This window comes from Melanaphis sacchari, unplaced genomic scaffold (assembly GCF_002803265.2).
Source record: "Melanaphis sacchari strain LSU unplaced genomic scaffold, SCAv2.0 Contig182_pilon_pilon, whole genome shotgun sequence".
In the NCBI taxonomy this organism is placed as follows: Eukaryota; Metazoa; Arthropoda; class Insecta; order Hemiptera; family Aphididae; genus Melanaphis; species Melanaphis sacchari.
This window is the reverse complement of record NW_020270870.1, coordinates 221,861-247,998: the sequence shown is the minus strand read 5'-3', so window position 1 is coordinate 247,998 and position 26,138 is coordinate 221,861. Positions and strand designations below refer to the sequence as shown.

Here is a 26,138-nt window from a genome sequence, read left to right as displayed (position 1 = left end):
AAAAAGTTATAATTTAATTTAATTTTAATTCAATATTTTAAGAATATACTTAAAGTACAAAATTTGTTAAAATTTTTAGAAAAAACACTGTTATTAAAATTTAATATATAATTTTATAAGCATAGATAATTAATAAAGTTATGATATAAAATTATTTAAAATACAAAATACAAAACTTTTTAAGTTACTTAAATAGTACTTAAAAATAAAACTAATTTGATTATTTTTTTTTTAATATTCTTACCTAAAATTGTTACGAATTGTCACTAATTTTCCCAAGATTAATAATTTAATGTTCTAAACATTGCTACGTATGAAGTTAAAATTATAATGTATTCATATTATATCTATAATCGAGATAACACTTGTGTATTTGTTTATTAATTATTTTACTATACGTAATAAATTCTATATACATAGTAAAATTTACTATATACAAGACCATAATAACTATATTAATATTATGTACCTACTTACTTAAATAATAATTTTTAAGTACCTAGGTATCTTTTTTCAATATATTGTGGACAATATTCAGATCTCAGAATTTACATAAAATAATACAATACTCATTAGTCATTACTCAATTTTTGTGTATATTTGATCATTTTCATTTTTCAGTGAATATTTATATTTATAATTGTTAAATTGTATCGCTTTAGTTATTAACTAATTATTGACAATAAATATCTACCTATAAAGTAATAGTTAATAGATAATTGTTATTTACTTATTAATCAATAATAATTTTTTGACCATTAATATTTTTTTAAATCAAAAAATATTATCCATTCTTTTTATAGTAATTCCTTTCACTCACGTAGTCAAGGTTTTATTTTTTATTTATTATGGGGGGGGGGGGGTTGAAATAAATTTTAGTACAATTTTCATACGTAATTGATACATAAAACCTTTTATTATTTTTTTTATAAGCTAACAAATATTTTATAGCACATCAAAATTTCGGGGGGGGGGTCCAGACCCCATAGACCCTTCCCCCTCTGGATACGTGCATAATTCTTTTCATTTGTATACAAAATACTATTATAAAATAAATACTTTTTTTAGATAATAATTTATAATATTTAAACTATGATAAATGTATTGATTTTAGTGAAATATACGACTATGAACATTAAATATAGAAAAAACTTTTGTTTCTGCAGAATTTAATTTATTCGTTTATATACTATATAATATAAACATATGGATGTATAACATTTACGGTATATTATTTTATACGACTACATTAGTATATTAGTAGGTATGTAAATGTAACCATAGTATGTAATGACGTAGCTTTTGATATGTCATTCATTGCTTGTAATGTGTGTAAACGAATTATGTTGACGTGAATACGAGATGTAAAATGACTGTTATTGGATTCTCCTCTCGCATATTCGCTCACTAGTCATCAGTTCAGCCCATGCTAATATAATATTCAATAATTGTACAATAATTTTTAGTTTGTTTAATTGTATGCATAATTAGTAGTCTATATACTGTTATATTATAGAGTCACATGATTACATAATAAGTGATCACTGATCAGTGGCAAGGAGAAATCCCCACTATAAATTTTAAATAGGTAATTTATAATTTAAAAGCACTATTTATAACAAACCAATGATAATATTATTATTTTTTTTTATAAATATAATAATGCGGCGCTTAGGGTTATGACCGAGTATTTTAGTTTTAATTTTTCGAAAAAAATCTTTTCCGTTTTTGAACTTAAATCTATATACCGGGCGTAGAACTAAAATAGCTCTGAACAATAAATTGTTAGTTCATACTTTATAGTATTACGTAGATTTATAACAAACTAGGTTATGTTAATATTTTGTATTTTAAAAACTAATACCTGTGTAAGTAGGCATTTCGTATAAAAATACATGAAATTGTTAAAAATATATATTTGTATGGAAATAAAAACGTAAAAATTTGATTTGATAGCTCCAACAGCATAAATAATATACCTATACGATTTTCGTCTTAAAAATTGATTATACTCGGTCGAAATGTTAAGACATTGCGTTCATTTGACCTTCGGATAATTACATAATTTTAGTGTATACAATTTTTTAATCTAATCGAAGTATAAAACTGAAACAACAAAATAGTTTACGAACGTAATACGATCTCAAATGCAATAACAAATTACAACAACACAGTCGCCATACAATATGATTATTATTCATAAGCCGTTACCGACTTCGAAGTCGAAATTCCAACCGAACAGTATCTCGACCGCCAAGACCGTTCTATTGCCGGCACAACGACAACGGTTTATGATCTTATTACTATTATTATCATCATTATTATTGTTTTTTATTTTCTTGGTACAAATGTATACAGTTTATAGATATTATATTTTTTATTATTCGATTGCTCCAATAATTGATATTGGTTACTATCTCGTGCCGCTGAACGTCGAAGCCTGCCAACTAATAATATTATAATTAAACGCTCGTCGAATGATCTATCCGTTTGCCAGTACGGCAATAGACGCGTGGCGTTATCGGGTTACGGTTTCTCGCTCTGTCTCTCTCTCTCAACATAATAGACCGACGGCACGGCGCGGCGATTTCGTGTACCTACAGAGAACTCAATATTATCATCAGTTTATGGAAAATATATCATTATGGCGTGTCAAGTGATTCCTGAAAATCCGACCCGTGTACTCGAAGTGATGGGAGCACGATGATGATTGTTACGCGGTTGTATTCACAACTTGTGAATCACAAGTCCAAAACGAAACACCACATCGGCGTAAAATAGGTGTCATACGTTGTGCGTGCGCGTGAACACGGTACCTACCGCACAGTGCACACTACAATCGTATTACAACACACTTGACAGTTATATCGTACGCCGCTACGCAGTGGTGGACAGATACCGCGGCAATAATATCATTAATAACGACAATAATCGTCATCAATATTGCGATCGGTACCTAACGGCGGTCGGTCAATCGCGAGACGTCGTTTTATTATTTAATTCATTCGATTAACGTGCGACTAGAGCGAGTCAACACGACGGTTTGCGCCGTTTGCGGCAGCGGCGGCGCTGTTCGGGAGAGAGGGAAAAGACGGCGAGATCAACACGCGCGGAGGGCCAGACGGTGGTACCGCCCGCCCGTCGTCTTGTGCGTCGTTTTACGTTTCTGTACACCAGCCAACAAAACGACACGAAACCGTAGCGGCGTCGTGCGCGTGCATTTCCTGCGCGTTCACTGCTGCCGTTCGCTGTACACGACGCTCCGTCGGCCGTGTGAGAGCGCTGCTGCTGGCACGACCGCCGTTCCCGTTGACGACAACACCACCGCCGCCGCCACGTTGTGGACGACCGACGGCCACCACACGGATGGACATCCGCGGTGGACGCGATAGGCGGCCGGGCGACAGGCGTCCGCACAGAGGCCCCCGGGCACCCAGGCGGCCGCAGTTGTCGCCCGACCTACAGCAACGTGTCGTGGTCGGCGCCGAAACGGCGGCCGGTTCTACGTCCGCTGCCGCCGGCCTTTGCAGACCGCTGCCGCCTCGATTGCTACCGTCGCCCCGATTGCCGTTGTCACAGCCACTTGCCCGCCACGATTGCAACCGCCCCAGACTTCACCGTCGCCGACGCCGCCTCCAAGGCCACCAGTGACGGAACAGCCGCAGCCAAAACCGCCAGTGACGGAACAGCCGCAGCCAAAACCGCCAGTGACGGAACAGCCGCAGCTAACATCGTCAGTGACGGAGCAGCCGCCGACGCAGAGGTTGCCGGTGACGGTACCACAGCCGCAGCAAGAATGTCGAGTGCGGGAATCCGGAGACGGAGTGGAAGACTGCGGAGCGGTCACTGGAGGAAGCGGCGGCGCGACCGACGACTCCGAACTGCTGGCCAAACTCCGGTGTCCCAGCGAGAGCGCCGAGGTGATCGCCGAACGGGAGAAGCGACGGCAGCGACGACGGTGTCCCGACTATCCCGGACTGGCGCTTTCCAGTTCCGTATTCAGCACGGAAACGGGCATGAAGTTCAGCATCATCAGGAACGAACTGCACAACGTGCTCAAGCCGCAATTGCGACGGGTAAGTCGGTGGCGGTGGCGGCGGCGGCGACGGAGGCCGACTCTATTTGTAGCAGCTGACTGTCCGTCGACCGCCGACTGCCGCCGCCACCGTCGACGGACCATCTCCCCGCATCGCCGACGTGGAACCACCGCGGGTTCTCAACGTTACACCGCTGCGCGACGATTGTTCCCTCCCACTTGCCGCCGTGCGATTCGTGTTCTTAACGCCTATTGCGGCGCCGGCAACCCCTTTTTGGCCGCGCCGTGGTTCGATTTTCGGTGTTACACTGTGTCGCGCACATTGCGTACGACGCACTATAGTACGTAGTTTTCGACCTTTAACGACCACTGGTTCGCAGCCGGCCGACGTTTTAGACGTATAATTAAATTGTAGGCGCGGTGCCAACTACGTCCTAACTGCTGCTGCTGCCGTGGCGGTGGAACAGATCCCACACCGCATTCCGGGGGACTGACTGTTCGTCCGGCCAACTGGTGCCGTCGCGTCATCAACCTTCGCGTTCTTTCCGATTTACATTACATGGTGCCCATAATATTTAACTTTATACTATTTTATATCCGTTTGGTTACAGTCGTTTTAAGTCCCCTTTATACTTTAATGGTTATTGGTTATTACCAATGTCGCTTAGACCACGACAATAATATCGGTCGTGTTATTGTTTGTAAAATAATATATTATTATGATCGATATTGCGCGTCGTCGTCACCGTCGTTTTCGGCTGTTGGCACGTACGTGCACAGGCATTGAGTTGTGATATTATTATAACAAATTTCGACGGACAATAAATCGTCGTAATGTTTGCACAGCGCGTTCAACAAGTCCGCCCGTGGCGCGTTTACGGGGCCGAGGGTGATTGCGGACGTCGAGTTCACCCTCTCCTTCCCTGTTACTCTAGCACTGCTCAGAGGTCGTTACGTGTTAACGATCTTGTATACAATCGACAATCGACGATCGTGTTCGTCTCGATCGTCACGCTGCGACGAAAACGTTTGTTCAGAGCGTTTACTCACTGCCCTTTTTCGTCGTAGACGCGCCACTGATACGTCGAACGGCGGATACGGCAAAGTCGTAAAACGCCCCGGTACGGTCTACGACAAAACATGCGGTCTCCGCCGTCCACACTGACATTCCGCGGTATTGATAACCCGACGACGGAGATAATTTTTTATTTTTTTTTTTTATGCTCAAGTGCGCAACGTATACGACTCGTTTACTGCGTACAGCCTATCACATTGCGGTACGCTGACCGTATTAAGTCATAACGCATGACCTAGGTGTATTATTATACGTATTTTGCACATCAATATTATTATATTATTATCTAAACACTCGACAAAAACCGGCGGCTGTCCACACGTAATAATGTATTTCGTGTATTATAATACGATGTAGTTAGTTGGTCGCACGTTCGCATTAAGTATTATTTCACTGTTTCGCTTCTCACCGGTTACACGTGTATTGATTAGTGTGGCTTTTTTCCCCGTGTTTTATGGTTCTCTTTCTCGGTCGAGTTGAAATCGTTTCGAGGGGAGTTACGGCACTGCCTAATAGGTACCTAGTATATTATGTATATAGGTAGGTGTGGCAAATGGAAAACAAAACCGCGTGACCGGTCAAATATAGGAGTATTATAGATATAGCTCGAAAATGCATATGTTTCTATAAAAAACAATTTTTTTTTTATAGCCCATGCGTATAGTATGTATAGCTTGTAAAAACATCTTATCATCAATAATTGTTATGCTGTGTACAGTACTGAAGTGTAATATAACTAAAATAAGTAGCGTTTTTCATCAACTTATCTTTTTTTATGCCGAGTGAATATAATATCAGGTCCAACTTGTTATTATTATAAAAATTACAATAATTACAGTAGTAAAAACTATAGTCTTTACACTAAAGTATTAAGTAATACTGTACAATGTACATTGTACTTTGCTAAAACGAATTGACCATTGTAATAGATTTTAATACGTAGTTTAATCGTAATATATATTTTATTATTCATGATTCGAAATTATCTCTGTGTCTATAAATTAATTAATGTTGGTATAGATCGTATTTAGGAATTTGCACGTTTGCGTTTATTTGTTTATACGATCTAAAAATAGCGAAAATCATTAATCATATATTACGTTCGTAAATATTGCTCAATAAATAAGACTGAATAATGGTGATATAATATGTGAGTGTCGAGTGATGCATAATATGTATAGTACAATAAGCCTTCAAATATATTGTGAAAGATATAATGATTAATTTATGTTCTTGTTTAATCTTATTTAGATTGTAGAAGAATTTCGAGATTTTTTTATGATTTATGATTAATGTGTGGTAAAACTGATGAATTTTTGTTTTACATTCATTTCAATTTTTAACACGCCAGGTAAGAATTTTTCGTGATCGCACAAACTGCAAAATCGTCAGTTCTAAACAGTTTGAATTCTTTCAAGTCCCTCGATTCATGAATATACATACACACATAGCGTAATGATTAATGATTATTTATTTAATATTCACAGAATATAATAACACGATGGTTTGCATTTCGTGAGAACTGCAATGGCGGCTCATATTGTGGATGAAAACGTGATGGTCATGTATCTATCTCGGTGTCCCTATTAAACATTTTTTAAATGCAGTTAATTTTCGTTTGACCCGAGCCTGAAAGCCGCGTAAGTTGTCGTCGGCGAACGAGAGGTGTGTATACGTAAAAGGCAAAACATGGTCAGAGTACACGGGACGTCATGACTCCGATGTTGCGAAAGGAGAGAGAACGATCGTACGATTACGAGCGGAAAGTCTATACACACCGCCGCCCCTTATTTGGCGAACGCTTGTCGTCGTGCGTGTCAGTGGCACACGACCCTTGCGCATAACACTAACCACAGTAACAACAGTAACAACCGACGATTTAAGACATTATAATACTGTCGGTCTGGTCGATCGTCCCGACGTGACGAGTTCGGAGTCATCATAAATTCACGACATTTATAACGGACGGCGGTAACAGAGTGTCCCATGCCGGTCCGCGCGGCTTTTGTGCCTGCGGTAGGGGTGGGTGGATTGTTTTTGAGCGGGGCTGGGGAGGCGCGGTGCTACGGCACGTTTGAGGAAAAACCGCCCGGGACGAGATTTTTGCGGACGCGTTACGGTCGCCCGTCCGCGGCGGAACCAGTTTGAGATATTTTTGCGCCGGCCGGCCGGTCCGTCTCGGTCGACGCCAAATACGAACGAAATTACCACCGCCCGCCCCTATCGGACGACGCGTCGAAAACCGGCAACGTCGCCCGCAAGGCCACCGCCCCGTCCGCCCGTCGACGCCGCTACTCGTCAACGGGCGGGGCGGGGCGCGCGCATGACCCGCGTACGTGTGTGTGTGCACCGTGTGCGAGTATTGTATTCGTCCGACGAACCGTCGTCGTAGGTATTATTATTATTATTATTATCGTAAATACCGTATTATATTATACATATTTTATAATAATATTATCGTATACGGTTTGGCTGGTTACTGGTTAACCGAAAACGAGTGTGCGTGTGTGTATGTGTGAGCGTGTGTGTGTGGCTTCTGCAGTGCGTCCCCGTAGCCGAACGTTGCACGTAACCAACGTAAAAATATTAGCGGTCGTCGTCACTCGTCACCGTCCTCAGTGGTTGTGCCCAGTGTCAGTGACTCAGTGTGCGTTTGCTTGTGTGTTCGTGTGTTTTGCGTGTGTTGCGTGTCCTCCCGTCCGTTAACGCGACAAAAACGCGTGCCGGTTCTCACCGCTGCCCGTCCGATTTTTAGATTTCGCCGGACTGCGAAAACGCCCTCGTCGCTTTTCCAACCGCCCGATACTGTTAGCAGTCGTTTACGTGTCCGACGACGCTGTTGTCTACCGTCTTCCCGTTCCTTCCAGTCGGGCACACCAGGGCGGCGGCGTTAGTGCGCGGTTTTCCGGTCGTCTAGTTTGTCTCCTCGCCGCGAAGTCATCATGACCACAATACAGCAAGGTTCGCTGTTGGACGTGTTGAAGAAAAAAATGCGTCAGACCAAGGAGGAGATGGAGAGGTATAAGGAGGAGTGCGAGGACTTCCATAAGAAACTCCAGATGGAGGTCATGAGACGCGAGGAAGTACGTTGAGTTTTTCCGACATAATAAAATTATTGTTATGATGGCGCGTATTTTTGGCGCCTGGCCTAACACAAAATCACCTTCCTTCCCATCACGTTTGGTCGCGGGGCTTCTTGATACTAGGGGAGGCCCCCGTCTGTTTTTTCGATCGAACCATCTTGCAATTCATTTGAGTCGTATACCGTTTTTCTGTTGAGTAGAGTTTACAGTGGGTGGTACACGAGAGGTTACGTATTTCTACCACCAATACTGTAAGACCTACATTCTAAGGATATCCTCTGTAATGTGACTGGTGTTTATGCGTCCTCTGCTAAATTTTGTATTATACTTTTGAATTTCTGTTAAAGAAATATTGTGGTTGTCTATGAGGCTGTATGTATTGCAAATGCATTTTCATTTTTACTTCATTTCAATATCTATTTATCTAAATTTGTCGAATTTATATATTGTTAATGGAACAACAAATAATATAAATAAAAAATGTTATCAGTATAAAATATCCGAAAGTTGATAATATTTTCTTTATATTTATTAAATACCTTAGTAGAAGTGCAAAGTTTAACGTAAAAATTAACTTTAATCTTATATAGTTGTGTACTCTTATTGATAATTTGGTAATTGGCTCTAGTTGTTTTGTTATTTTATTCATTTGAAGAACAGCTAAGTTAGGTACAATATGATATTTGGAAACAAATCATTCAACTATTACTATTATTGAGTTGTTATTTAATTTTAGTTATTGAATATGTATATTTTTGATCTAAACTTAAAATTCAAAATGTTATTATTTCTAAGCTAAGATAAGTATTCCTAATACTTTTAATACAAATATTCAACAAATAATAATATTACATCTGTAGGCATACACATTTAGTAGGTATTTCTGTTTATTTATCATCATAACATAAAAAAGAGATTAGTTAATATTTTTTATTTAGAAATGTTGTGGATAAATATATTTATGTATTTACTTATGGTACCTACCTAGTATACATTTATTATTGCTTAAAGCTAAGAACATTTTTTTTCTTAGCCATCAATCATTATACTTATAAGTCAACTATTGAAACCAATAATCAAATATATTATTAGCAAATAGTTGTTTGAAACTTATTTATTCATAACTAGTCGAGGGAAAATATAGGGATTATTTGAATATTTTATTGATTGTTGTAATTATTGCTTGGATAAAAAGTTATAATTAAAAGCGTTATACCTTAGAATTAACATAGTCTATATATTTTGCAATCTTCCATAATTCATATCACTAGTTTTTAATATAATTGATCAAATACAATATAATTAAAATAATAATTATTATAGGACCTACCCCTATCTACCTAATTTATTTAAAAATGTTTATTAATGTCACATCTTAAAAAAATCTTAACATTCAGATTACTATTATGATATAGAGAGTTTAGTTTCATTGGATAAAAACTTTTGAGTTTAATAATTGAACAGTTTGATAGTACGTAAAATTAAGCTGATCATTCAAGGTTATGTATGGAACGATGAGGCGTGATGAAATAATTTATCTCCTAACAATGGGCTTTATATATGTTACATATACAGACAGTTTTGTTTACTGTGAACTCAGGAAGTTACGGCCTAGGTTGGGTTTCCTGTTAATTTGGTATTTTACACCTGAAAATATATAAATTACGATATTTATTTAATATTTGTTTTTTTGTAAAACAATTTTGCAAAAGTATAGCCATACTATTTGTTATGTTCAATAAAAACCATTATGAATTATTTCCCATACTTAACAACATTATACTAAATATTTATTGTTAATTTTTGAATTTTAGGCTGAAAGTGAAGTTGCTGCACTTAACAGGCGTATCCAATTGTTGGAAGAGGACCTTGAAAGGTCTGAAGAGCGCTTGGCCACGGCCACTGCTAAGTTGGCCGAGGCATCTCAAGCTGCTGATGAATCTGAACGGTAAGTGTGTTAAATTTTTGTCAAAGGTTTTAGTATTTTCAGGATTCTAAGACTTAAATAGATTTCATTTAGGTAATATTTTGATCTCAAAAAATTATTTATACTAGTCCCTATGCATATTTTAATTCTATTAAATAGGTTTTGTACATTAAGAAACAATTACTCCAATGTTATCTTGTAGATAAATAACAATTATACAATGTGATATTTAAATTAAACCTTTTTTCCTAAACAGATAATAAATGAAAAAGTAAAATTATTTAAGTTAAGCTAGATATATTTTAATAGGCTCATTAAATATAGTATCAATCATAAAAACCATTATATTCACATTAACTTGTTCTAAATACTCTCACGTCGTCTATATGTAGGTAAGTTTAAATTAACAATACGTATCCAATACCAATTTTTTTCTGAACAATATTTTATTTGCAAGATTTATTAACTATTGGTATTGGTAATAAATTACTAATGATATTAAATAACAATACTAATTCCTGAAAATGTTATTAAAACCTTCCTTAAATAAATGTTGTGTGCATGTAAATAAAATGTAAAAACGATTAATTAAACTTGATGCAAATCAAGATAATATATTTATAATATTATGATATTAATAAATGCTGGAAAATTATTTAACTAATTTATTAGAATTTAACAATTTCATTACAGATAGTTTCAATTTATAATAACTATTCTTTGAATGGCATTGGTACAAAAATATTTTTATCTATAATTTTAATACAACTACCAATAATCATAATTATATAAGATCATTTTTAAATTTCTTTGTAAATGTATGTTATTAAATGTATTTATTTAAATTGTTAAATTAGCATTTTTCTTCAACATTCTTTAGAATTGCTTAATTGAATCTCCTTAATAAGTTAGTTTAAAACATCTTCTGACTTTGTATAAATGTTTTCTTTTTGTTAAATATAATCTTTAAATAGGTATAATATGACGTATACTTCATACGTTTTCATTAAAAAAATATTAATTTGGGTTGGATATTTGAAATTTTAAATGTTAATATTCAGAAATGATAAAGTTTATTATTTTATTTTTTTTCAATTTGGTTTTTTTAAGTTTTACTTCAAGTTTGGGGGACATTTTATTTAGTTGACATGCCTATTTATTTAATCACATGGTTCATTTACATAAATTAAAATGTATCTTAGTGCAGATAGTCTATTTTAAAATAAAGAATATTACCTATATTTTTTTAACTAAAAGATATCAAGTATAAATTAAAATAAATTTGTTTCAAAGAAAATATTCTTCAATAAATTTAAAATTAGTAAATTATTTGATGACAAAAATTAAATTAAAATAATTACTCTGTATCTATAGTATGTAATAAATTTACTATTTTTTTATACTTTGAGATATTATTTAGTTAATATTTATGGTATATATATATATATATTTATATATTATACTACCTATAAGAATTTTATTGCAATTTTAAAAACACTGACATTTTGAAACTTCATAAGTAGTTTTTTAGTAATTTTTAATCTTTTTTTTTTAATTTCAATAGGTGAGCTCTGCATGTTTTTTTTTATGTAATATAACCCATGAATAATTTATGGTTTGATTTAATTTAAATATTTAGAGAGGATGTATACATTTATTTTTAATATTTTTTTTGTAAATATTGCATTTTTAGAAATTTGATTAAATTTTACACATTATTTTATATTTTGCATTCTAATATTTCTCCACTTAATGTTCAGTGAATTATGCAATTGTAATACATCTTTATAAGTTACCTATTAACTAAATTTTTTGAGATTTTTACTAAAACTTATTTTAGTTTTATCAAATTACTATTCAAAATCATAATATTAGTGGTTTTTTTTATAGTCTACTACTGTTATGTATCAAATGTTGTAATATTTTCATTTTAGACAACAATATATATATCAAAATTTCATTATAGATTCTTGATTAATTAGTTAATCTTGTATCTAAGAAAAACCATAAATAATATATTTCACCCGGTATTACATATAATTAATAATTAATAATTTAATAGTTTTCAAGTAGAAAATATTAGTTTAAATTTTGTGTATTATGAACTATTTACCCGCTAAAACAATAACGCTATGTGTGCATCTGTTTGATGTGTTGTTGTTTGTAAATTAAAAGGATCCGAAAAGCATTGGAGAACCGAACAAATATGGAGGATGATAGAGTAGCCATTCTCGAAACTCAATTGGCTCAAGCCAAACTTATTGCCGAGGAGGCTGACAAAAAATATGAGGAGGTAAAATAACAGTATCTGAATATTTTTTTTGTGTTTTTATTTAAAATTATTTTATCACCTTGTCCTTATATTCCTTATAAGCACAAAAACACAATGTGGCTATAATGATACTGTAGGCATTGTTCATTTGATTGATTTGTTTAGGGAAAACAAAATAAGTAGACTTTTTGTTAGGAGTTATGAATCCCATAAGTACATAATATACATATTAGGTACAATTTAAATACTAGATTTGTAGGGAGTAACTTATTGGTTGGGATTTATATAGTGCACGTAAGGTGTTGGAAAACCGCAGTTTGGCTGATGAAGAACGTATGGATGCCTTGGAGAACCAGTTAAAAGAAGCCCGTTTCTTGGCTGAAGAAGCTGATAAGAAATATGATGAGGTGAACGATAGTGTGTTACTAACACTATTAAATCGTTATCTCACTTGAATTTTACTAATCAATAATTTTACAAATGTCAGTTATGCAACTGAAATATGGCATAATATGACTCATACAAAAAATGTGTGGGAACAAATAAGTCTATAAAATGGAAATTTCATTACTAATGGCTTAAAGATAATAAAAATTATGAGTAAAAATATTGGCGTTTTCGCTGTCAGCATATTTTTATGAGTTTTGGCAGTTTGTGCAAACAATTATTTTTATTTTTATTGTTTTGTGAGTTTAAACTTTACCATTATTAAATTGTTTACATTACCTAATTATCATTTTGTATTGAATCCAAGTAATATTGACATATAGATATTAAAATATATCTACTTCTAAATTGTATACCTATGTCAATCATAGGCTGTTATAAGCTTAAAGAATTCTTGTCAGGTTTTATTCTGTTATGTTTTTGTTTTTAAAAATATTGTAAGAAAATTCATTACATTTTTTAAGTATCTTTTTTTGAATTTTATTTTTGTGTTAAATAATGAAAAATAACATAATATTTGTTAAGTATTTACATTTCTATCATAAAAACTAAAATTTATATCAAATTTATTTGAAAGTTGATTTAAAAAATAAATTGTTAAGATATTCTATGTTGTATGAACTGTACTACTTAATAAATTTTAATTATGCATAATTTATATATATATATATATATGTATACACTTTTTTGTTTATAACAAATTTATACAAAACTGTTTTTAATGATAATAAATAATATTTCTTATTATTATTTTTCACAATGTTAATGTCTTGGTTATTAATTTAAGTTTGCTAAAAACTAATGGGAGATTTTATAATTTATCTAATAATTGAGTTGTTTGATATATTATTTATTTTTTTTTTTTGTGTAACTGAATAAATCAGTATTTCTGTTTTAATTTATTTTTGTATTATTTTGAATATTTAGTATCATAATTATCATACTTGTTATAATTTAATGACTAAAAGTATAAGAAGTAGTCATGTATCAGATTTCATCAATTGAAGAAAGGTGACCGTTGACTCTGTAATGACTAGTGACTCTAGTATTAAGTTCAACTAGCATGAATTTACGATTTTAATATTGTACGAGAAGTTCTCAAAGAGTGGTCGATGAAACGGTGTTTGAAATAAATTATAAAAGCGACAGATTTTTGTAGTCTAATATAAAACAAAATATGTCTACCTAAGATGTCATAGAAATTAATATAATAAATATAAAATTACAAACACTAACCGATAGACGATTAGTTCATACCGATGGTATTTAATAAAACAATATGCGAATAAAGTGATCTATACAGTGGTATTTCTAGGAGATTGTGTGCACGCTAAGGAAAGCATAATAATAATAATTAAAATGTTAAACGTTATTTCAGTGACGTATAGTTACTATTTATATGTTACAAATTGTTCTATGTTAGAAAAAAAGAATGATTCCTAATTGGATTTTTACTCAAAAAGTGACGCCGCGACAGTTTTATGTGTTACATATATTTTGTACGTGAAATAAATAATAATAATATATTCAACGCGACGGGAACTGGGGAAAAAAGGGTGTATTTGATCAGGGAAAACTGGTTTGTTGTCAGAGGAGTAAATTTCATCCATTATATTAATTTTTCTAAAATACACATTCTGTTATTATTATGTGCATTAAAAAAATACTTGAAACAGTGTATACTGTGTGAGTTTTATAAACACTGAAGACTTGGAAACTGTTTATAATAAAACGTTTAGACGTTATTTCTAGTGAATTCGTGTAGGAGAACAATGCATTTCGATCGGGTGGTATACAAATTTTTTTAATCAATGTAATCGTGGCTAAACGTAAATACTAGTTACAGCAATAAAGTCATGAATTCGTGAATCATAATATTATTTCGTTCAGTCTTGCAGAAAAATTGTTTATCAACAATATATAATAGTATCAGATTTCGAATAAAAGAATAAAGTTGGACTCACCAGGGGTGTAAATCGAGTATTGATCGAGTTATCGAGTCTTTTTAAAATAAAATGTTTAGGATCGATTATTAAACATCAAACTTCTATGATCCTATTATGTATAATCAACGTCTACCAATTTATCATCATAGGAATAAAATATTTGTCGTTTTGTTGAAAATCGAATTAAAGTTATTATGTTTTATCTGTGAACGTGTTTTTTGTTTTGACAAAATATATCATTATTATTCCATTGTGGTGATAGGGAAGGGATTAAGGATTTTTATTTATTATTTGGGTTTCTTTTTTTCTCTTTTATTTGCATTAACAACAAATGAATGCAGTTTTTTCCATAGTCGCCATTCGACGTTTTCGTTAGTTCATATTATCTACTATGGCCTAGACACATGATAATAATTTTAATATACATAAATGTGGAAAATTAATATGATTTTCTCACGACTTAGCTATTCGACGTTTTTAAATTTTATAAAAGCGACGAAATTAAAATTCCAAGGTCTTAACGTTTTTATGTACGTATATCATATACACAATAACAATACGATGTAGTAGGTACTACTATATAGGTATATAGATCTGAAAAATTAAAATCACGCGCTTTTATAAAACATGAAATTAAAAAAAAAAAAAAAATGATTTATTTTTCCGTAGATATAATCTTAACGCACACATGTACACATGCGCCTGAGATGAATCTTTTTATAACTCGTTCTGATTAATCATTGTTTTCGAAAATCCAGTTTAAATAATTACTCGGTAATCGCTTTTCAGTATAATGTGTTCGAAGAACAACAAACCCGAATCAAATATAATATTTTATTAATATACGTACCTCATACGTAATAAGTAATAACATTTGTAGTTTGTACAATGCCTATATGATATTACATTGAACTTAAACTGTAGATGAACTCACCACAGACTGAATAATATTATGTAATAGTTTTTTTTTTTTTAATGAATAATCAATAATCACGTCGTCTTAAAACTCAATTTGCTCGAACCGTTAATGTATTTTTCTTGTACGATTACTAATGATGAAAATAATAATAATAGTATGACGACTATGACGTAGGTATCTATATTATGTCTAATTATTAATAGGACGTGACATAATGTCGTTAAAAAATAAAAATAAAAAGTAGACCATTTGAGTATTTCGAACGTATTTGACGTGTGTGATACACACTCGATAGTCGATGGATAATATTATAAGAAGGAGAATACAAAGAATATGTTTAAAATGAAGGTAATGACAATAATGAATCATTGTTTCGTCGACGAACCAAAATTCCTGACGCCGATACAGTCCACATTTTTGTCAACGTGGTCATTGCAACATATTACCATACAGAGTGATTTAGTCAACACTGAAAGCTGAACGTCTCAGTCGAATTTTGTGAACTGTGGTTCGTTTTTGAATCGCAAAAATCTTTCGCATTTTATAATATAGTTTTATTAGAAACGCGTATTATATTTTAGGATTATTTTTAAGAAAAAATGAACTTCTTTTTGATTGTTTATCTAATAGAAAACAACTTTACCAACATTGTAGTAACCATTTATAATAGAGAATGAATTATTGACCTATGATTTAAACTAAAGGCAAGAATATTATTTGCGTTTTCTCGTGAGTTTTTTACGATACTTTAATTTTTGAGCGAGTTATAGATAATTTTTAAATTGTAATGTTTTACGTATTCATAATTTACTTGAAAATTAAAGTATCGTAAAAAACCTACGTGTTAACACAGATAATGTTCTTACACTTCAGTTTGATGATAGTTCGATTCATTATTTAAAGATTTAAAAATAGAAAATATAACACTGTCTGGCTAATGCATATAGAAAATGCCCTTTTCTATAAAACATGTAATAGATTCTTTTGACCTAAACTGAATTAGAGAGTTGCATTAGTGGGTAATACGGAATACTTTTGTTCTTAGAGCAAGCGAATGCTATATAGTCTCAAGTGGAATATTTTTTATCTATGACTTGTTAACATTTCATTAATTCAATAAGCTGAGTATTGTAGAATATTTCTCGAGATATGCCTTGTCACTATTTGTTTCTACTATCTAAATATTCGTTTAAATGCTATTTTTTGATAAATACTTTCAATATTAATTTTTTTACGTTGAATATTAATAAAAAAATATCTAAATATTTTTATCTTTTCAGAATAGTAAATCATTTAATTAAAAATTGGCATTTTAGGAATCGCCTAGAAAAAACTAAAAAATGGTATCAACTTAATGAAAATAGACTGTAATGATGAATGTTATACGTGTCACGTTTTAAAAAAAATCACTCAGTATGCTAATACAATATGTTCAATTATTATTAATAGGTTAATGATATAATCTGTTTTAAATATCAAATATAGGTAGTTTCTATTTTGTATTTGTTTATACATGGAGTAAAAATAACAATCGTGTCTTGACTGAATCGGTAGTTGTATAATAATAAGTGTTACTACTTATTTCTTATTTATAGTATTACTTAATGAAATTTATCTGCGATTATTTTTATATACCGCAGGTTGATTTTAAAGTAATATTTTCTATTAAATAAGCAATAAATTAATATTTTCGTATACACCTGTTTATAAATTACGTTAATATATAATATAGGTAGTTCAGTATTTTATTTATTTTTTATATATGTAATGTAATTTTAAGTTAAATTTTATATTGTACAAATTTGTCATCGATCATTTAAAGAGTTGGTTTACTTGGATTCAATAATAATTTTTTTATAAGCTATAGGTACAGTTTCCATAACAATTAGATATTATTATAAAATACATTATAATATGAAATAACTCGTTTTGCTGTTTGTGGTTTGTTTTCTGTTTAACTTTTTGAAATTTAACATTTTCACTGTCTTTCTGTTCCTTTACACAACTTAACTATACAGTATATTATATTGCAGTTATTCCCAATCAATGTAATAATCAAACAACAAAAATGTTGACATATTGTATATTATGTAAATGTGGTGTAGCTAAGGGATTACATGAAACATCACCCTACCATATCCCACAAAAATAATCCGTTAATTTTTTTAACCATCAGTCCTGGCCTCGCAAGATTGATTTATCTCAAAGTGCACACCTATAACGCCTTGGTAATCAGTTATTTTGTATGACGTGTTTTCTATTGATTAGTAAAAAAAAAAAAATAATAATTTTATGTACTTGTTACCAGTGTCATAGTGGAAGTGTTTAGCTTATATTCAAAGCTACGTCATTTATCGTGTCGTGTGGCTTTTATTGAATTTTGATTGACCGTGGTAATCAGATGTTATCATTTGTTAACCGTTGTCTACTCGGAAATTTCTAGAGTTGGGTTGAGCTCAACTTTTTGTCACGATGGGCGGCATACCGTGATTTTCACGGAGTAATTATTATATTATTATGTCTGGCTCACCTTACACATATCCTCGCTACACCACTCTATACATAAATACATGTTCACGAGTGTATTATAATAATTTGTGTGTGCGCGTGTGTATTAAATAATAATTTATGTGTTTCTTTATATTTGTATTTAAAAAAAAAAAAAAACCTGTTAAAACCGTTTTTGTTTAATTATTTTTCTTTGGGAAATTATTGCGATTAGGTAGCGCGTAAGCTGGCCATGGTTGAAGCCGACTTGGAAAGAGCCGAAGAACGTGCCGAATCAGGCGAATCATAAGGACGATTAAATCATTAGATTTACATAATTTATAAAGAACATATTTTATAGGAAATCTTTGGATAATTTTCATGATTGCGATTTTTCGTTGCTTTAGCAGAATTACTGTAATGTAGTGTATTATTATTACATTATGTGTTATTATACTACGCTTACATATTTGTTGCGCGCATAAAATAATCATTAAGTTATTTTGGGCTTTTTTCACAATGATAGGTATTTTTTTTAAAAACCTATAGCTTTATAATTTTCGTTCGGTGGTTGTTTGAGTTTAATTTTTTTTGATTTTTTTGATTTTTTTGTTTTTGTGTTTAGTGTGTTTTTCTTCTATCCATATCATTTATTATAATTTATAATATTATACACATCCTATTTCCATATTATGTCTAATTTATCCAAGATATTTTGTTATTTTTAGTTTTTATTGCATGAAATTAGTTTGTTATATTTTTTTTTTTTTTGATTTTCAATTGCTATTAGGTCGGCCGTAAATTAGTCATGATGGAACAAGATTTAGAGAGAGCAGAAGAAAGAGCTGAACACAGCGATGCGTAAGTATTTAATCGTTTTAAAGTCGAGAAGTGAAAAACATGAATTTATAAAATGGATTTTTAAATATTTCCACTCCTATTTTAGTCTATAGTTAAATGACTATTTTTTGGTAAGTGCTGAATAACAAACATGTACACCTATGGGTATATATTTTGTTGTATGTTTGCTTTATTTGAAAGTAGTGGTGTTATGTCCGAGTGGCTTTTCATCGCAATCAAAAATTACCAATTTTTTTCTATTGTTATATTTACTCATGTAATATTTAAGGGTATTTATAGTAAACAAAACAATTTTCTTTGAACCTTTGTTCATATTATAGAAACCCTTGAAGAAAATCTTGAGTTTATATTTATTTAAAAAGACATAGTACTTTATGTCCATGATTATACTAATCTGTTAAATTAATTCTGTGTTATTTTTTATCTTGTAGAAAAATCGTGGAATTGGAAGAAGAATTACGTGTTGTTGGTAATAATTTGAAATCCCTCGAGGTTTCAGAAGAAAAGGTACATGTATACAATTCAGTCTAATTAAGCACATTCAATTTTATGACCAATAAAACGATAAAAAAAACAATATTTATTATTTGACAATCAATGCTAGAAATAAAGCAATATCTGTTTGTTAAATTTAAGATTGTATTAAAAAATAATATTAGCCGGGCAGTACGGAATGGTGAAACATTTTTCAGTCAATTTATCTTGAGAATTTTAATTTTATAAAAATAACTAGACTGAACTTAAAAGATTAAAAATAATTAAGTTAGTTTGAGATTAAATATTTCTAATAAATTTAAAGATGTAGGTTAGACGTGTTGAAATACACCTAACGAAAATTTCAGAAATTCATAAACCTTTATTTAACAGTGTATTAAAAAAATAATATCATTTATGTTAAAATTTTTCAAATTTCTAACTAACGGTTTTGGACAGGCAAACCAACGTGAAGAAGAATATAAGAACCAAATTAAGACTTTGACCAACCGTTTGAAGGAGGTACTTTATAGAAAAATAAATTCAACTCACAGGCTACGTTTGTTTGCATTTTAGCCTGCCTAAGAAAATAAAAAAAAATAATAAAAAACACCAAAGCTTATAACGTACTTACACCACTCGTACCGTTTTTATATAAACACTAATAAAACGTTTGATTTTTAAATGACACCTTTCCCACAAAACTCATTACATATTGTCCCACTATACATAGAAAATCACTTTGACAAAATTAAATGTAATATAAAACTTTATTTTAACGTGTGTTATACTTGTGTCTAACTTGTATTGTTTTTTGTTTTTTTTTTTTTTTTGCAAATTGGTTTGTACACGCTTAACTCACAAACACGGCACACGTTTATGTACTTAAAAATAAATATAGGCCACACAAAGGGAAGAAACATTTGAGGAACAAGTGAAAGGTCTCGGAGCACAGCTCAAAGAGGTATAAGCTCAATTTTAATACTCTTCATAATTTATTATTATAACAATAATAATGTATAATTTTCATTCTACATTTTTCTCGTTTAGTTATTATTAAATAATTAATTATCTATGTTTCTTCACTACTTGTATTGCGTATTGCGTTACTCAATTTTGGAATTAAAATTGAGGCTTCGCTGGACGCTGAGTTTAGTACATAAATCATATCTGTTTATTATCACGACTGTTCTTGTATATTATGCGGTTACGGTAAAAAAAATTGATCATTATTTTGAACTTTTTGTTTTAATTTCATGTATAAGATATGGCACATGTTATTATCATAGTTAATTACATTCCGATGCTTTCGATGCGTTCACAGAGTTTTCGCATGATGCGCGCGCACACGCTGCCCGTTAATGGGCATAATATTAATAATAATTTTAAAACTGAATTTTTCATTTGCAGTTCATAACACTGTGTTTTATTAACCATATATCACATAAGATCGTTTTATTTAATTTTTAATTATATCGCATGGTTTTATGCCTATGTGTACGGACTACAGAGTGTTATCACGATAATTTGATATTTTCTAATATAATTTGTACACACGTACGTGTAAAACGGTCAAATCATCGTGATGAAATAAAATCTCTTTACAAGTTTATACTTTTTGTGTTTATCCAACAAAACTGTGAATTTTTAACAGACATTAATCGACACTCCATTTTTTTCTACTTATAGGCTGAGGCTCGCGCTGAGTTCGCCGAGAGATCGGTGCAGAAATTGCAGAAGGAAGTCGACAGGCTCGAAGGTGAGTTTATACGTTTCCCTCTTATATTACTTATATATTTTCAAAAATACTATTATATCGGTTTACAGTCTTGGGATCGATAATTTATTATATAATGCGTATATAAAGATTAGCAAAGTCTGTTGCATAGCAAATAATACATACCTAATATAACAACGCGTGTATTTTACACTCCCGATACATGGGAATATAATTTTTTTTTCACGGATTTTGACGTCTTACTCGTGATATAATAATATACGGTCATCTGAATTTCGTTTTATAAAACTGGTGGGGATTCCATACATTTAATGAGGTTCTTTGGTCCCATCAATTTTTTATGCAATATAATATGACGTATACTGTATACATGACTGCAGTATGATCAAAAACTGTTGACGTTTCAATGTCACGGCAGGGAGACGCATGGTAAACAATCGAGAATCACCTATTAAAATTCAAAAAATATAAATATATATAATGTGTTTTTTCGTGTTTGAGATTGTTTTCTAATATTGCGCTCGTGTGTTGTCCGAAAGCCAAGTGTTCTAATAAAAATAACATCAATTAATCGATAAACTTTTGTGTTTATTACGTAATAATATTTTAGTAATAATACGATAATGATGTGCACTATTCACGTACGAATGTTTATAATAATAATTCAATAAAGAGTAAACGAGTATCGAATTTGCAGATACATCATCCTCGGTAGCGCCGAACATAACTTTTCATTGTCTTCAGCGGTATAATTTACATTGTGTAAATATTATTAAGAGCGATATTATACGTGATATGTATATACTACTTTACCCAAACGTGTGCATATAATATACATTTACTTGAGTGGTTTACATTTTCCTTAATAAATTTTGGTATTTTTTTTTAGTGTTAAGAGTACAATTGCCAATATCTTGGTGATTTAAATTTATATTTCGGCGCCTCCGAGTTTATCATCCTTGATTCTGTATTTTAATATTATTAAGTCGTCTTATTTTTTGGCACGTAGTTTTATTATTATTTTTTGATATTAAACATTATTTCCAGTAGTCTAATGATTTATACTTAGATATTGGTTTTGTTTTATTTTTATTTTTTTTAAATTTTCACTTGTTTGTGCATGTTAGCTAAATGTTTTGTTTTCATGTGTGACGCGTGTGTGTGTTTTGCTGTGGACCTGACGCAACACAGATGACTTAACTGGCGAAAAGGAAAAGAACAAACATCTGCAAGAGGAAATGGAGGCCACCCTGCACGACATTCAAAACATGTAAAATAACATACTGTCCTATGTTTTCCTTCCCCGTCCCTTCTTAGCAAATTTCCTCTCCTTATTAAAAATTATCTAATATTATTATTTAATTTTTTAAACAATTTTTTTTATACTTTTACACTCGTTATATTTATGTTTTGTTTAACATTTCCGCACTCCATACTAACTTCGTTATTGCACAGGTTTGACTATACACATTTTAATAATTCACTTATTTATTACTTTAATATTTTAATTTATGATTTTCTTCTTCTATCACTGTACTACTTACTAATGTTATAAACTACTATATTATCTACTACTAACATCTATACTCAAAGTCTTATATTTACGTATCGTGTTGACGAAAACGACGTTCGAGTGTTTGTTTTTTACTAGGGATTTTAAAATCATTTTTATGGTATAAGTAACATGTTGATGTGACGTAAGATGTAGGTTCATTTCATTTCTTTGTGTGCGACTTTTAGAGAATTTTCGAAGGCGATAAATGCACTAATAATGTCCGCACTTCTTATAATTTGAGTAGAATAATACCGCACATCATGCAACTATAAAACAATATAACTGTATTCAATTTCGAACATATTCTCTAACAATACACCTTGACATTAACTGACTGGCTTACGATTTCAATTACAGTGTATGATGTAGGTAGGTACCACATATAGTGTAGGACTGCACATAATGGAAATTACGATGAATAAAATGAATCATTCACACATCGTGCATTACGCCTACCTACAAGAAATGTATCTATATAAATCTATAGTTTAAAATATTACAAAAAAATTCATTTCTTTTATTCGTTTTTAAACTTTTAAATTGTTAGTAGGTTTAATCACAGTTAATACTTAATAAAAATTGGTAATTATTTTAATGTAGACTTCGCATAATCTACCAACACAATATTTAAGTATATGTTCAGACATTTTATTTGGTTTTGGGTAAAATTTGATTTTAGTTTTAATAATGACTTCTTAAATACTTTTGTTGATATGTGTACTAATATTTTTACGTTATAATTTCCGTACTAAACAACATTTTATGACTAATGATTGTCTAATAGACATGTAAGATTATCGGACCGGTTATTGTTTTAACACTATTGGTATTCTTTCATGACGTAATTCTTCCCTTTATAGAAACTATTAACCTAGTATTATAATATTATATATTATTAATTTTTCTATTCGTATAGTAGATATTACTCGTATTATACTAAAAACTTGCTAACATTCTCTATTCGGAAAACCGATCGACAATTCGGTTCGGCTTTGTCATCCTCTTATTTTCTATGTACTTTTATGTGATGTGGGCTCTACGTATGTATATATATATATATATATATACACTTCCGCCGAGACACTGTCCTGACCAAAAATTCTTTTCTTAAACCTGAGCTGCATCCTAACATTTTTACTGACTCGGTGGTAATCGATTTGCTTTTCAGATGAGTTGGTCGCCGAAAAGGAGAGATTCAGAGACATTGGCGACAGCTTGGACCTTGCGTTTGTCGACTTGTATGGCATCTAAACACAAAAAACACACACTCACACATATACACACATTCAGACTTCCTCTTTTCCCGACACACACGATTTTACTCAATTTTATCTATTTCCATCGTCTCTGTCTCTGACCCTACTCCAGCTACCACACACTACATTCCCTTTATAAACAAAACACAAAACGAAACAATAAAATATAATTTTAATAATACAGTGCTACTAACACCGTGTCCACGCGTTATATTTTTCGACACAAAACTTGTAACTTTTAGTTTATTTTAGTGAATTACCTATACCTAAATTTTATTTTTATTTTTATTATTTATTTATTTAATTTTTGTTTTGCAATGTATTGTATTTCATAGCTTACTGATTTTACAATATTATTTCGGCTTTGTTTTTACGCTTGTAGAAAAATTGTATGAAACGCCGTAGGTGTGACCTTTGACTACCCCGAAGTCAATGATTAAAAATAAAATTGTAACGATTATTTTCTATAATAACTTTTTTCTCCGCCTGAGTGAAATTGTAATAATGTCTATTGATACTTTGTACCGGCTGTGGCGTCACGCGTCCCTAAATGTTTTTTTGTTCTTCGGAAAACACGTCTGTTAAATATAATTAATTTTTATCCAAACGTTATTATTATTTATATATACGCTTAGTTTTTATTTATATAACATTAAAAAAAAACCATAACCTAACTTTTGTCTAACTGTATATGTCTATTTAAAAAGAAAAATGTATTTTTGTGATTTATATAGAGCTTGTATTGTTTTCATTATTAGTCAAATAACCAACGATAAAAATATAAATGAAAAAAAACAATTTCTCATATATAATCATTTCGGTATATAAATAATATATATTACCTACGTCTTATTTATATTGTACAGACGATTTATTTCATTAACACTTTAGATCGTAATCACTGATAACTTATTTTACGAATTATTATTTATTATTATTAAAACATTTTTTTTACATATATTTATTGTCATCCCAAGTGCTATATGTTTTACCAATAAAAGAATGTAAAAGAAAAAATATATTAAAGCGATTTTGGAAAAAAAAATTATTGCTTTCAACATTTTCGTTTTGTTTTCTTTTACAGACGAGTTGGTTCACGAGAAAGAGAAATACAAATACATTTGTGACGATCTTGACCAAACGTTCTCTGAACTTGTTGATTAACGCGTTCAGTATAACGGTGGCTATGATCATGATATTAATACGATATCTATGACTTAAATTATATTTATTATTTGTTGTTTTACAATATTTTATCATGAGCATGTTGATTTGTATTCAGCCCATTTTCATCAAATTATTAATAATTTTTATAGGTATCAGAGAATTGCATCCAGTTTTTATTTTTTGTCTATGTAAATATTATAAATGTTAATTAATGCTAATACTGTTTGTTATTTCGAAAAACTGATTAGGGGTTTTTATGTTCCGAACCCCGAGAGATTATATATTATATACATATAATAATTATACAGACACCCGTACCTACACACAGTCGAATGCGTTTTTAATTTAAATTTTATTTCACTGCACACTATTATTATTGTTTTATGTTTGATTTTATATACACATATCACCATTGTTGTGCATGCCTTGTATCACATTCGCCTATCCTTGTCCTCGCAATCCTTTCCATTATACATCTACAATTTACCTAGTGTACCTGCTATTATTATATAATGTTAACGTACGAACTCGTGACCACACGTCATCAATGTATTTATTATTGGTGAAAACGATACGTCAAGAAATAGTTGGCGTGAAATTATTTGGTTTACATTCTAATGTAGCTCACAAAGAATATAAATAACGAAAATTGCGATGGATTAGTAGGGTCTCAAAATCGACCATCGTGTGTGTTAAGAGTTGTTTCAGAGTAGATAAACATTTTTTTTATTACGTCGATAACCAGAGTCTGGCAGGACATATATTAATATAAATTCGAATTTTGAATATTATAAATGAAATAGGTTGTATTCGACTAAAAAAGAAAATTGCTATAACAATATAATAAAATATCATGACACGTTCGTTAAAATATCTGAAATGTTGAGGAATTTTA

The 26,138-nt window shown here is 31.4% G+C and overlaps 1 protein-coding gene across 13 annotated transcripts in view; it reads left to right on the top strand.

Moving 5' to 3' along the window:
• The window catches only part of LOC112592637 (tropomyosin), a 31,781-nt gene extending 6,211 nt beyond the window's left edge, over positions 1-25,570 (top strand). Inside the window, exons 1-9 of one of the 13 annotated variants that reach the window (XM_025336777.1) lie at positions 7,563-8,194; positions 10,009-10,142; positions 12,297-12,414; positions 18,983-19,053; positions 19,485-19,560; positions 19,987-20,049; positions 21,217-21,286; positions 22,457-22,535; positions 23,989-24,072. In XM_025336777.1, the coding sequence (XP_025192562.1) occupies positions 8,054-8,194; positions 10,009-10,142; positions 12,297-12,414; positions 18,983-19,053; positions 19,485-19,560; positions 19,987-20,049; positions 21,217-21,286; positions 22,457-22,535; positions 23,989-23,992 (756 nt within the window). In that variant the 5' untranslated portion in view covers positions 7,563-8,053 and the 3' untranslated portion in view covers positions 23,993-24,072. Of the gene's footprint in view, positions 1-7,546; positions 8,195-10,008; positions 10,143-12,296; positions 12,415-12,682; positions 12,801-18,427; positions 18,499-18,982; positions 19,054-19,484; positions 19,561-19,986; positions 20,050-20,428; positions 20,492-21,216; positions 21,287-22,456; positions 22,540-23,988; positions 24,808-25,160 lie in introns of those variants that run through there. The other 12 variants (XM_025336776.1, XM_025336775.1, XM_025336767.1 and 9 more) reach the window with 12 other exon arrangements.
• The last annotated feature ends 568 nt before the right edge of the window (positions 25,571-26,138 follow it).